Genomic DNA, 12,744 nt, shown 5'->3' with positions numbered 1-12,744 from the left:
GGCTGATCCTAGATTCAGACTTGGATTGGCCTCATTTCTAAAGACCACGTTAAGTTCTGCCCCCTTGGAGAAAGCAAAATCCCAACGATAATCTCATTTGAAATTTCAGCATTGTTTGTATTTAGTTTGAAACACAGAGGGAAAAGGGAATGCATGTATGAACAGAGTCTATTGAGGGTTTCTAAAGAGCATGTGACGGGCCAATATTGGACCTGGGAGGGGCTGTTGTTTGCTCCCCGCCTCCAATACTTCCTCCCTCTCGGCATCTGCAGGTATAACTGTGGCGCTTGTTACCCAGGAAAACTGCAGGGCGCCGAGCTGTAGCGCGAAGGTTGTGGCACTGAGTGGAGGGCTAGCGATCTGGAGACGTCACAGTATTTAAAATATCTATTTTATCTGTCCTCAGTCATTTCCACGGCTTCTTCCCCATTCAACTACTCGCTAAGAGCCTTGTAATTCCCTCTTTCCAACCTGCCTCCCTCCAAGCCCTTCTCCGCTCCCAAGACAATCAGTGTTACTCCTCCTGAGCCTTCCTTGGCTGTTCCTTAATCGGGGGATAAAGTTTAAACATCTTTACGCGGCCTTCCATGCCTCCCCCCATCCCAAGTTCCGGCCCGTGCTCTATGCTCTGGCTTCTACCTCTGGCCATTCTTCCACCTGTTTGCCTTGCTCCGGCTACGACGGCCTTTTGCCCCCTCAGCTCTTTTGCATACCGTGTCTGTTCGTTCTCTTGTCCCCCGCTCTCGCTGTTTTCCCAAGTCCCATTCACTCTCACATAAATGCCGCTTTTTAGATGAGGCTGCTTCTGACTTCTACCTGTAGTCTCGTCACCTGCCATCTAATTAGATGTTACTGAATGTGCTCCACTAGCACTTTTCATCACCGATTGCAATTTGCATTGCATACTTGCCTGATTATTTTCAATGTCGGCAAGTGTCACAAAGTTTAGCACCGTGCCTGGGAGGCACACTTTTGGAACCTCGTAACTTTTGAATGAATAAATGGAGGAACTTGGACTAGATCTTGTCACCATCATCATCCTACGGTGACAGTATTTCGAGTTCCCCAGTGCTACTGTCAAGGGCATGCCAAAGCCCTGGAGGAGAGTAGCCTTTCTGGCGCGCTCACCACGCGCTCAAGCACTCTAGGGAAGACCCAGGCAGCTCCGGACAGGTCTGAAGGCCAGGAGTCCTCCTGGCTCCCAGGTTCACGTGCACTGGGGGAGAAGGGGCGGAGGAAAAGGGAGGAGTGAAGCAGCGAGCGCCGGGTACTTAGAGGGGAGCGCAGACGGCGCCCGGTACGCCTCCGCCCTGGCGGCCAGCCGCCGCCCGGGAGCGACTTCCTCCTCGGGGGCTGGCTAGCAGGGCGGAGCGGGAGACGCCCCTGCCGGGCTGGGCCCCGGGCCGCCCCAATGAGATTCGGTGCCGGCCCGAGGCTGCGTCCAGTCCCGGCGCCGCGCTTGGCCGCGGAGGAGGCGGCCCGGCCCGGGCGGCGGCGGCGGCGCTGCGCGCGCCGAAGGGAAACGGAGCCTGCCAAGGTGGCGCCCGGCAGGGCCATGGTGGCCGGCGCCCGCGGCGGCTGCGCGACGGCGGGGGCTGCCCGGCGGGGCTTCCTGGCTCTGCTGCTCGCGGTCTCCGCGCCGCTCTGGTTGCAGGCGGAGAAGTTGGGTGAGTGGAGCGCGGCGGGCGGGCGGCGGGCTGGGCCTGTAGGGACCGCGCGCGGGAGGAAGTCGGAGTAGCCGCTTGCGCCCTGTGGAGTCCGGCTCTCTCTGGGCGGCAGCAGTTCGAGTATAAAATAAGTTACTGCGCTCCGACTGCTCCCCACCAAACTTACTCCTTAGCCCCCAAACAGGAGAGTCAACTTGGCCCTCCCCGCCCTCTCTCTTTGCAGCCCCTCTCATTTAGTTTCCAGACTTCCTGACTCCGCCGCCCCCCGGAGAAGTGACTTGGCCTAGGGGGCGCGAGCTGACGACCCCGGCCGCCTTAGGCGAGAGTCCTGTACCGGAGTCGTAGCCTCCTTTTGACAGAGCTGCCTAGCACTTGGGGCGGCCGGGCCATCCCGGTCGCCTCTCGCCCCTGCGCGGCTGGAATCCTAGCGTGTACGTTTTCGGCTTGCACTGAGTGGTCGGGAAATGATTTCCCGAGGTCTGCCGGGGAAGCCAACAGCCCCACCGCGCCGCCTCCCACGAGTGAGCTGCTTGCGCCCCAACTCGGAACCCTGTGGCTCGGTTCCTTCTTGGGCGTTTGAGCGAATCAACTCCCGACTAGGCTGATCTTTCTATGGACCTGGTCCTTGGTTTCAAGTTGGACCTAATTAGTCCACAGTCGAGTTTACTGAGGTAAATCCACCAGATGAAAGCAGTAAGCCGTTTTACCAGCCGTAGGCAGATCGTTTTAATTCTTTATTGATCGCAAGGGGTAGCTTTGTGCTGGGTTTTCAGTTCTTGTTTCCCTCCTCCCCTACTTTTGCCCCTCTACAATGGAGGTTACTGAATGGCAGTGCATTTATCCAGAATATTTCGATTGCCTCCCCTCCCCCGCCCCGTGCCTTCTAATGAGACAAAAATCAAAACTAAGCCAAATGCTGCCATTTTTTCCCCCTGAACCATGTATCCGTTTCCAGTCTGAAACATTGATACTCAAGATGTTGGTAGTGCTTCCTAAATTAGCCTCCATACCGATTTGTTAGGAAAAGAAAAAAAAAAAAAAAGGCAGTTTAGACAAAATATTTTGGCACTGTAGCAGAATGCTAGACGTTTCGTAAAATATTGATAAATATGTATGCTTTTATTCAATATGTAGGATTTTGATATGGATCTTTTAAGCACTTAAAAAATGTTTCTCAAGTCACTGTTTGAAGATGCACTTTCAATATTGTACATCTATGAATAGAGCCACCTATATATATGTCCCTGTACTAATCTGGCGGAAACTGTCCTCCATTTTTTCCCCAGTGAAGTTTCAGATGCATCCAGGCTGTTAACTGAGTGCTTTATAGAGTAGTTCTCTGGGAAGAAGTGTGATTGCTTAGATTCTTAGAGCTTCAAATTTGAGACTTGACTGCACATGATTGTTGGAAAAAGATGTTGTCATGTTTCCATGAAGCATCCTATATATTTAGGATGTTAAATATTCAATCAGAAGTAAAACTTAGATTTGGCACATTTACTGGGAAAAATCTCCTAGAGACTTGAGTTTTGACACCTCTTGAGTGAAGAGGCATGATCAATGGTTTTTGAGTATATCTCACATCTGTGTGATTTTTCCAGTTAGCCCTTGGTCTCTTCTTTTTCAAGCTTCCATAAATTTAAGCATGTACACCCACTTTAGGTTTTGAGATATGCTACTGGATATGTAGTTGGATGGTGGTCATAAGTGATACTAGTGCTCTCAACATTAGGAACGTAAGAGGATAGGCTTAGCCTAACAGTCTGGGTTTGGTGAGAAGACACCATTTGTTACGTTTTACCCTCATCATTCTTAGAGGCAGCTTAATGTGGTACTTCTTGGCTCCCCAACCTGCCTGATCACCACACTGTCCAGACGCATTATAAAGCCCCAGCCCCACATTGTGAATCAGAGTGTCCAATGGGTGGGGCCTGGAAATATGTACTTTTAAAAAGTTCCCACAGGTGATTCTGATTCAGGTCATCTTTGAGATGGTGGAAACATCTGATAATGTGAGGGTTATGATAAAGTGCTACTACTGTCTGTCATAGACAATTTAATATTAGACTTTTATTCATTGTGTTGTGTTTCAGGAAACAAATGGGATAAATTAATCTGAATATTTAAAAGCCCATTCAATGAAATTCTTCAAACTTTTAAAGTCAGAGTCTAGGCCCCATGAAGCTATCCTGGTTCCTTTGTAGGGCTGCTGCTTGCCTATATGGTGTTTTTGAGCAATTTTATTTCCAGAACAATCCATTTTTCCTGTATTCACAGCCAACGTAGGGCTTGGTGAGCAGAGTTTGGGCTGATTTCCATTCCTTATGCCCTGCTCCTCTGAACCCACTTAACTAAAGTTAGATATTTACACAAATTGTTTCACGTGATTTTGACCTTACATAATCTTACCTGTAAGTTGGTCATTAGTATTGATTTAATTTTGTATAAATACATAGGCCTGTGCTTAAGTCTTATTACCTTGATTATAAGTTTTGTGGAATGAAATACCTTTAATTCATGTGAGGAATTGATACTAAAAATCCCTCTTCACAAAAATATTTAGAAATGCATATTAAAGAGTTCCTCCTTGGGGTTTAGGTATTAGAGGATAAAAATAAGCAATTGATCTCTGAGGAAACTTCTAAGCATAGAATTGGATACATAAAAATTGATTTAAAAATTCCATCCAACTCTTTAACTTTTGACTTTTGGAAAGTCCTGTTTTTAAGTCATCATGCCTTTATATTTGGTTTGACAGAGGACAGCTGATATCTGATGTTTTATGTGAGTGGCTTTTTCAAAAGTAAGCACAAGTTTATTCTGGTGCCGCCTGCATCAGTTGTGACCTCACCCCACACTTTCCCTCATCTTGAAGGTCTGTGATTCGGTCAGCCTGGTAGACTGTCACTTCCTAATGGCAGCACCTGGGATTATCTTTATCCTCATAGCACCTGACCAAAGGGCTCAATACATGTTTTTTTTTTTTTAGTTGAACTGAACAATCTCTTTGTATTTAGGAGTATTTTCAAATTATCTCCTAATTAGTGAAAACTAAGTAATAAAGAGTCTACCAAAGTTCTTTATGAAGGTATACATCTGGTGCTTCCACTAATTAATTTTGTTTAGCAAGCACAGCACTCTTGGAATGCTTACTTCTGCATGTAAGGATGCCTTTTAAATGCAAGTACAACAGAAAGATGTGTACCAGTAGGTGTAATTTGTAGTAGATATAATTTGTAACTAACACTCTGAAACATTGTTGTTATACCATATAGTTCAGAAAAGAAAGTTGTGATAAAGGATTCATTAAACACATCAAAGGATGTTATTAAAGCAGAATTTGGACTCTGAATAATGTCCCAAACTGTACTTAATAACTTTTCATAAGTTGAATCCTTTAACATTACGACACTGAAACAGATTTGAAAATCATCTTAAAAACCACAACATGGAAATAAGCAAGACATCTGACATAAGAAATTACATTTTTATTTTTTAAGATGCATGGGGAACTTAATTGTAGCATTTAGCAAGAGTTTTAGTCATGTTAAGGCGGGGGGGAAAAAGAAATTGTTCAGGGAAATATTTCCTATAGAGTTTGAACTTACTGCCATGGGTGTCCTAAAGCATAAAGTCAGCTCTCTGTATGTTAGGGCAACCAGTTGTTTTGAATTTTTAGGGAGATAATACACGAAACCTGTCTGGAATTGCACTTAGCACAAAGAGTTCAATAAATGCCAGCTATCTTACTAATTATTACTGTTTGACAAATATATGGGGACCCCTTTGTCCTACCTCCCCCATTGCCTCTTAGACCTCATTCTCTACCACACTCCCCCATATTCCCAGCATACTGGCCTTCTTTTAATGATATCAAGCACCCTTCTACTCAGAGCCTTTGCATGTGCTGTTCCCTCTGCCTGGAACAGACTCCTCCCAGATATTCACATGACTCCCTTCTCCTTCAGTCTTTGTTCAGATGTTGTCTTCTTAGGAAGAACTGCCCTAACTACCTGTAACCCTCTTTCCACCCTCCTTGCAGTTTTCTCTAGAGCATTTACCTTCTTCCAAGAGAGTATATAATTTATACTTTTCTGCCTTGTATGTCTCTCCACTGTGAGAATATCAGGTCCATGAGAAGCTTTGTGACTTGAAGAGTGGCCAGTGGTGCTTACGGAGGTTGGGGTGAGAAGGCACTGAAAACACAGTTCCTGCTCTGTTGTTAAAGACTCAGAGTTGGGAGTTCCCATTGTGGCTGAGTGGGTTAAGAACCCGACATAGTATTCATGAGGATATGGGTTTGATCCCTGGCCCCCCTCTGTGAGTTACAGATCTGACATTGCCATGAGCTGCAGGATAGGTTGCATGATGCTGTGACTGTGGTGTAGGCTGGCAGCTGCAACTCCAACTCAACCCTAGCCTGGGAACTTCTGTATACCACAGGTGCAGCCCTAAAAGGAAAGAAAGAAAGAAAAAAAAAAAAAAAAAGACTCAGAGCTGACTCTTGTTGAGAATCAAAACCTGAACAAGACTAAGTAGTGAAGTTGTATGTCAAGTCCAACTGCTGTTTGTAAACAAAAAGTTTGAGACTATAGATTTAAAAGTAGAGGAACCCATTCTGGTATATTCAAAGTCAGGCATTGAAGATGAAAGGAAAACTATTGTCGGACTTTCAGGGATTTGTTGTTTTTGTTGTTGGCGATGGAGTAATTATGCCTTCTTGCAACGAAGAGTCATTCTGATGTCATCTTCCAGATGTTCATTTTTAAAAATAGTCGTTTGCCTTCCGGGTGGGGGAGTGGGAGAGACTTCACTGATGAGGGGGGAAAAAACCACATGGCAATTTCTAAACCAACGTGGAAATAAATTTTGTGAGTCCTAGTATCCTGAATCCGGAACCAACTGCCAAATTTGCCTTTCGGTGGGAGTTGAAGAGGACAGGTTTGTTTGTTTCTTTGTTTTTTATGGGGAGAGGGGTGGGAGAAAGGAGGAAAGTGGGAGGAAAGTCTAAGATCCATGAGAGCAGGGGTGGAATAGAGCCATTTTATTTACCACCAGCACTGAGTACAGTGCCTGGCTGATAACAGGCTCCAGATAACTGTTTCCTGAGTCAGTGCATGAATGCTGAGGCTGAGGTTTCAGAGAATGAGGTGACGGGAAATAGTCATGAAAGTGTTTTAAACAGAGATTGCATACTCAACTGTTGTGGTATCTTTAGACATGCCATACATATATTCAAGAAAATAACTAGATTCAACTCTGAAAAGGGTTGGGAATCTGAGAGACTTCTTTCCCAGGCACCACTGGGAAACTGCCATGAGGTAGGTGCCGGCAATCCCGACAGAAGAGGGTGCTTTACCAAGTTGAACCAGGGGAGTCAGCAGTCCCCTAAGATCTGCAGGTGCTTATATATTGAGGGTATCCGGGGTCTGCTTCACCTCAAAGATCACTTGTGGACAGTGTTTAGCCATTTGTGACCTTAACAGTGGATGTAGCCACGTAGTCATGTATGCCTTGACTGTTTAATGCCATTTCTGTTTATTAATCTAGCTTTCATGAACTGTCTCCTTGAGAATTCTAATACCCCATATTTGCAGAAATATCTTTGTCTTGTATATGCTTGCATATGGTCATTTACGTTTTATATGGCTCCGTTGCGTGATCGAGAGTGTTTAGTGGATATACCTAGAGGTTGCACGTAAATGGTTTTTATGGAGAAGTCTGTTTCTGCAAAAAGGAAAAAGAAAAAAACTTTATTTCACTATTATTTCTGACATTATCAAGATCAGTAGATATTAAAGTTTATGAAGTCTTGTTAAATTCAAAGTGCCAGTGCATAAAATTTCCTACAGGAAAAAATAGGTAAATATCTTTGTGATTCTCATTTAATTTTTAAGTGGCTGAGTGGATTTAATTCAGCTTTTTTATTGCTTTTGACAGAGTAGGTTTACCTCATATTGAACTGTGTTGATGTCAGTCCAAAGAAAGAAACTTTTGAGGCTTTATAGCCCATGAGATCCCTGGATCATGAGTTCTGTTTATTGAATTACTCCAAATCTGAGGAGTTTAGAATGGAGGCCACTTATGAGAATTACAGGGACCAAGATGTGCCTTTTTTTGGAGTTCCTTGTGGCTCAGCAGGTTAAGGATCCAGCAGTTGTCACTGCTACAGCTCAGGTTGCTGCTGTGGCTCTGGTTCATCCCTGACCAGGGAATTTCTGCATGCCACAGATGTGGCCCAAAAAAGGAGATTTGCCTTCTCCCCCCCGCCCCCCGCTCCAGAAAGCCCCTGCTTTGCCAGGAGTCTAAAATAGAAGGTCACCTAACTCTACAGCCAGAGAAATAGCCCTGTATCTGCTGTTGGTTGGTGCTCGCTCAAAAAGGTCTAAAAAATCTTCGAGACCCTCCTGCTTTTTGGTTAAGAATTTTTTTTCCCAACTTCTTTTTCCTCTTTAATCCTCTTTGCTTCAGTTACTGTGCTGTATTATTTGTTAAAATTTTAATTTGTCAAGATTTTTAACAGTTTTTCTCCTGAGGTGTTTAAAATATATTTAAAGACTCCATGGTATTTCTCCCCTGAGTATTTCACTTGTATCTGTTGCCATTTTCTTACATTACCACGATGCCTTGAGCATGCCTAAAATATTAACAGTATTATCTTAGTGTCATCTAATACTCATCATATTTCCCCAGTTAACCTACACATTTCTTTTGTTTGATGCAGGCAGAGTCCACACATGGCAGTTAGTTATTACTTCTCTTAAGTCACTTTTAATCTATCACTGGTCCCCATCCACATACATTTTATTTTCCTGCAGGGAAAGTAGGTTAAATTTTCTGGTGACCCAGCTTACATCCTAAATTAGACTAACTGCTTCTGAGTAGTGTGTCTTTTACTTGCACAATCCCCCAAAATATAAACCTACAGTTAGACCTCCAGGTTTGATTAGATTCAGGTTAAGTGTATCTGATAAAAGTACCTCAAAGGTGCCAGGTACTGCTAATTGTATCACAACAAGATGCATAGGTTATCATTGTCTTACATTGAATGGTGCTAAGTATGATCAGTGACTTCAGGAAGTGACAACTTGATCCTTCCATTATAAAGTTGCCTTTTCCCGTATGACCTATAAGTAGTCTATGGGATAATAGTCTTTTGGTCACTAAAAGCTACTCTGCCCCATCAGCAGTTCAGTCAGTGGTTTAAGCATCTGTTGATCATTGGTGCTTGCCCAGATATTATGTAAATTAAATTTTAAAACCTTACTTTTATATATGTATTTTTATGACAAACTTTTTGCATTTTAATTTAATCCCAACTCTGAGCACTATTGAAGGAATTGAGATTCAGAGAGGTTGAATCATTTACCCCAGGTAAGTTCACTTTATGTGCCTAAAGGGGGACTCAGGTGCATGTCCTACAATTCTCAATGCCCTAGAGGGGTTTCTTGCTCCTCATCTTCAAGGGCCATTCATCCAGGTGAGATCAGGTCAAGAAAAGAAGTCTTGGAGGAATACAATTTCAGGTGGTTATTTATGCAATAAAGTTTTTAGTTAATAGCCTTTGGCTTCTCTGAGAGATGATTACATTTGCCACAGAAATATTAAGACCTTTAAAACTCCCAGTTAGTAGCTCACCATGTGCTTTTATTGCACCATGCAAAATACAGAATGTGCAAAGACAACAGTTTTCAGGACAGTGCAACATGGGTTTTATAAAGTTTTTTTTTTTTTCTTCTCAACTCTCATGTTTTGCATGTCATTAGGTGTATGATAAAATGCCATCTCCTTCCCAACTGAGATTTGCTGTTTTCTGGTCAGTAAACATCAGTTGCTTTCTCCTTATATGTGGTACATACATATATGTTCCCATAAACCTTCTTATTCTATTTGTGTATTTTCTATCATATGATCAAGTAATTCCTAAATTGACACTCCTGTCCAGGTGTCAGAAATGTCACTCTGGCTTAAATATAAATCCTGAAATTTATCATTGTCTGTCCTGGATGGATAGGTGAAATCTAGAGTAAAAATGTGTCAGAGAATTGAAAATATAGATGTGTTCCAATTCTAGGAATAGATATAAAGGTGAAACCATACAAAACTGCTATCTCAAGGATTTTTCATTTTTAAAAATATCCACTGGAGTTCCCGTTGTGGCGCAGTGGTTAACGAATCCGACTAGGAACCATGAGGTTGCGGGTTCAGTCCCTGCCCTTGCTCAGTGGGTTAACGATCCGGCGTTGCCGTGAGCTGTGGTGTACGTTGCAGACGTGGCTCGGATCCCGCGTTGCTGTGGCTCTGGCGTAGGCCGGTGGCTACAGCTCCGATTCAACCCCTAGCCTGGGAACCTCCATATGCCGCAGGAGCGGCCCAAGAAATAGCAACAACAACAACAACAACAAAAAAGACAAAAAAAAAGACAAAAGACAAAAAATAAAAAAAAAAATAAATAAAAAAATAAAAATAAAAATAAAAATATCCACTGCAAGATCCCCATTAGTAATGAGGCCCCTTTAAGTCTCTTGCTACTCAGAGGATATCTTAAAAGGACCAGCAGAATGGTCATTACCAAGAGAGTTTTGGACTTGCAGAAATTTCAGGTCCTGCATATTGGCAAGATCTCCAGACAGCTGATGTGCACACCAAAGTTTGAGAAGCAGCACTTTACTGAAAAAGCTTCATTTTCAAAGCATCTTTTAGGACTTACGTCAGTGCTAAGCAAAGAGAACAACCTTTGTGGGAAGTGTAACAGTCACTTCTCAAGACTATTTAATAATTCTAGTAAAAAGTGCTTACTTAAATGATTAAAAAAGAGTGAGGTGGAATTTCTCATAAGTTTTATAAGAAACCGTGAGTTAAACATGGTTATTTTCCTCATGTTAATTTTGAGACTTAAGAGTAGGATTATGAGTAAATAATTGTAACATCAGTTTTAGCACCAGTTGTGCCTCTTAGTATTATGATCTTAGGCAGTGTCTTGAATCACTCTGCCTCAGTCTCCTCATCTCTGAAATGGGAGACTTCAGCAATTGCAGCCTCAGTGCCTAAGTTCCATGATCTCTGGAACCGTGGACAGGTGCAGTTCAGATGCCAACCCAGCCTCTGAGGCTGAGTTACTCAACTTCTCAGAGCTTCAACTCCTTCACACATAGAACAAGGATAATGGGAGGGACACATGATGGAGAAAGGGTGCTGTAGGCCTCTTGGGCTGCGTTGGAAATGCCCTATCTTAGAGCTATGTCGGTATATACTTGTACATTTGAGAGATTACTCTTTTTTTTTTTTTTAAGCGCCACACCTGCAGCACGTGGACGTTCCTAGGGTAGGGGTAAAATTAGAGCTACAGCTGGAGGCCTATGCCACAGCCACAGCAACGTGGGATCCCAGCTGTATCTGCGACCTATACTGCAGCTCATGGCAATGCTGGATCCTTAACCCACTGAGCAAGGCTGGGGATCAAACCTGCATCCTCATGGACACTAGTCGGGTTTGTTACTGCTGAGTCACAATGGGAATTCCAAGATTATTCTTTATGTACAGCTGTGTGGATGTGTGTGTATGAAATGTTTCAAAATTTTTGAAAAAGAAAGTAATAATATCTATCAAATGTGATTGTCCTAGAGATTAAATAAGGTAATATAAAGTCCCTTAGAACACTCAGTATCTGTCACCTTTTACAATAAATGGTGGTAAATGCAAAGTATTAATAAGAGCTCTTTCACAACTAATTTTATAGTTTTCCTGTTCCCAACTTTTTGGTTCTTATTAAAAAAAAAAAAAAATCTGTCAAAGTGAAAGCACCTGTGTGTATGCAGGTGCAAGAGTGAAATGTTTATAGTTTTAACTTTTTAAAAAGTTTTATTGACATAGTTGATTTACAGTGTTAATTTCTGCTGTACATCAAAGCAATTCATATATATAGATATTCTTCTTCATGTTCTTTTTTCTTTCTTTTTTTTTTTTTTTTTCTTTTTAGCTATTTCTTGGGCCGCTCCCATGGCATATGGAGGTTCCCAGGGTAGGAGGTTCTCAGGCCTGTGCCAGAGCCACAGCAATGCGGGATCCGAGCCGCGTCTGCCACCTACACCACAGCTCACGGCAATGCCGGATCGTTAACCCACTGAGCAAGGCCAGGGACCGAACCCGCAACCTCATGGTTCCTAGTCGGATTCGTTAACCACTGCGCCACGACGGGAACTCCCTTCATATTCTTTTTCATTGTGATCTATCATAGGATATTGAATACAGTTCCTGTGCTGTACAGAGGACCTTGTTGTTTATCCACAGTTTTAGCTTTTAGAACTCAGACGAACTTTGTCTGTACTTGATGGTGTTAGGATTTTTGGATACCAGAGAGAAAAGTCAATATGCAGTTATGCTTTATGTGGATATTGGTGACATGCATATTTAACATGGATCCAAGTTTAGAAAATACAAGGTATTGCAGAGAGGGGAAGAACCGCTCACACTTTATCCTCAGCTTTCGCGACTGCAGCATGGATACTACCTCAGCACCCTGACATTATCAGTAAAGATCAGCAGCCACTTTTCTCCAGCTTCCTTATCCTGAGCATCTCTTCATCAGGGATAAAACAGTCATCAGACTTGTTTTGCTATTCAAACAAGTGTTGTTGTCATTTTCATCTGTGAAATTAAGATACTTCTCTCAAACAAGGTGTCCAGTCTGTTGCAAGACCCCTTGTAACTTAAGCACTTGTAACTTAATAACAACGGTGGGAAGTCTTGCTTTTGGCTATCAGTCATATATTACAATATCAGTGTCATTTTTAGAACTCTAAAGGCCAAAATTCACCTCTCCACATCTGATCTTTTATCCCAGCAGCCTCATTCAGGGATCTGTGTGTCCCCCTTTTATGAGCCTAGCCCAGGAGCTGGTCAGTGTGTTCCACAGAACGTTACTTCCAGTAGGTGCTCACTGAGCAGAGTTTTCTGGAAATATTACATACTGCCTCTGCTGCTAGAGCTTCATATGCACTACAAGGGCTTTGAGATGTCCCGTGGTAAAGAAAAAGACAGGATTCTGGAAGCTTATTTGCCTTGCAGCTCTTTTTTG

At 43.0% G+C, this 12,744-nt stretch overlaps 2 protein-coding genes across 4 annotated transcripts in view; one reads left to right on the top strand and one right to left on the bottom strand.

Annotated features, from left to right (window-relative positions):
* Window positions 1–12,744, bottom strand: part of PHF3 (PHD finger protein 3) — a 1,103,753-nt gene that overhangs the window by 919,132 nt on the left and 171,877 nt on the right. The window lies entirely within an intron of this gene.
* Window positions 1,274–12,744, top strand: part of DCBLD1 (discoidin, CUB and LCCL domain containing 1) — an 80,303-nt gene continuing 68,832 nt past the window's right edge. For 2 of the 3 annotated variants that reach the window (XM_084958381.1, XM_005654388.4), the window contains exon 1: window positions 1,274–1,667. In XM_084958381.1, coding sequence (XP_084814507.1) covers window positions 1,412–1,667 — 256 coding nt within the window. In that variant the 5' untranslated portion in view covers window positions 1,274–1,411. The remainder of the gene's footprint in view (window positions 1,668–12,744) is intronic. The other variant, XM_084958386.1, reaches the window with a different exon arrangement.

The sequence above is a fragment of the Sus scrofa genome, chromosome 1 (assembly GCF_054392235.1).
Source record: "Sus scrofa isolate SSC_HxYL_T2T_F1_AM1 chromosome 1, Sscrofa_HxYL_maternal_Yorkshire_Landrace_v2.0, whole genome shotgun sequence".
Lineage (NCBI taxonomy): Eukaryota > Metazoa > Chordata > Mammalia > Artiodactyla > Suidae > Sus > Sus scrofa.
This window is presented reverse-complemented; position numbering and strand designations above follow the sequence as displayed.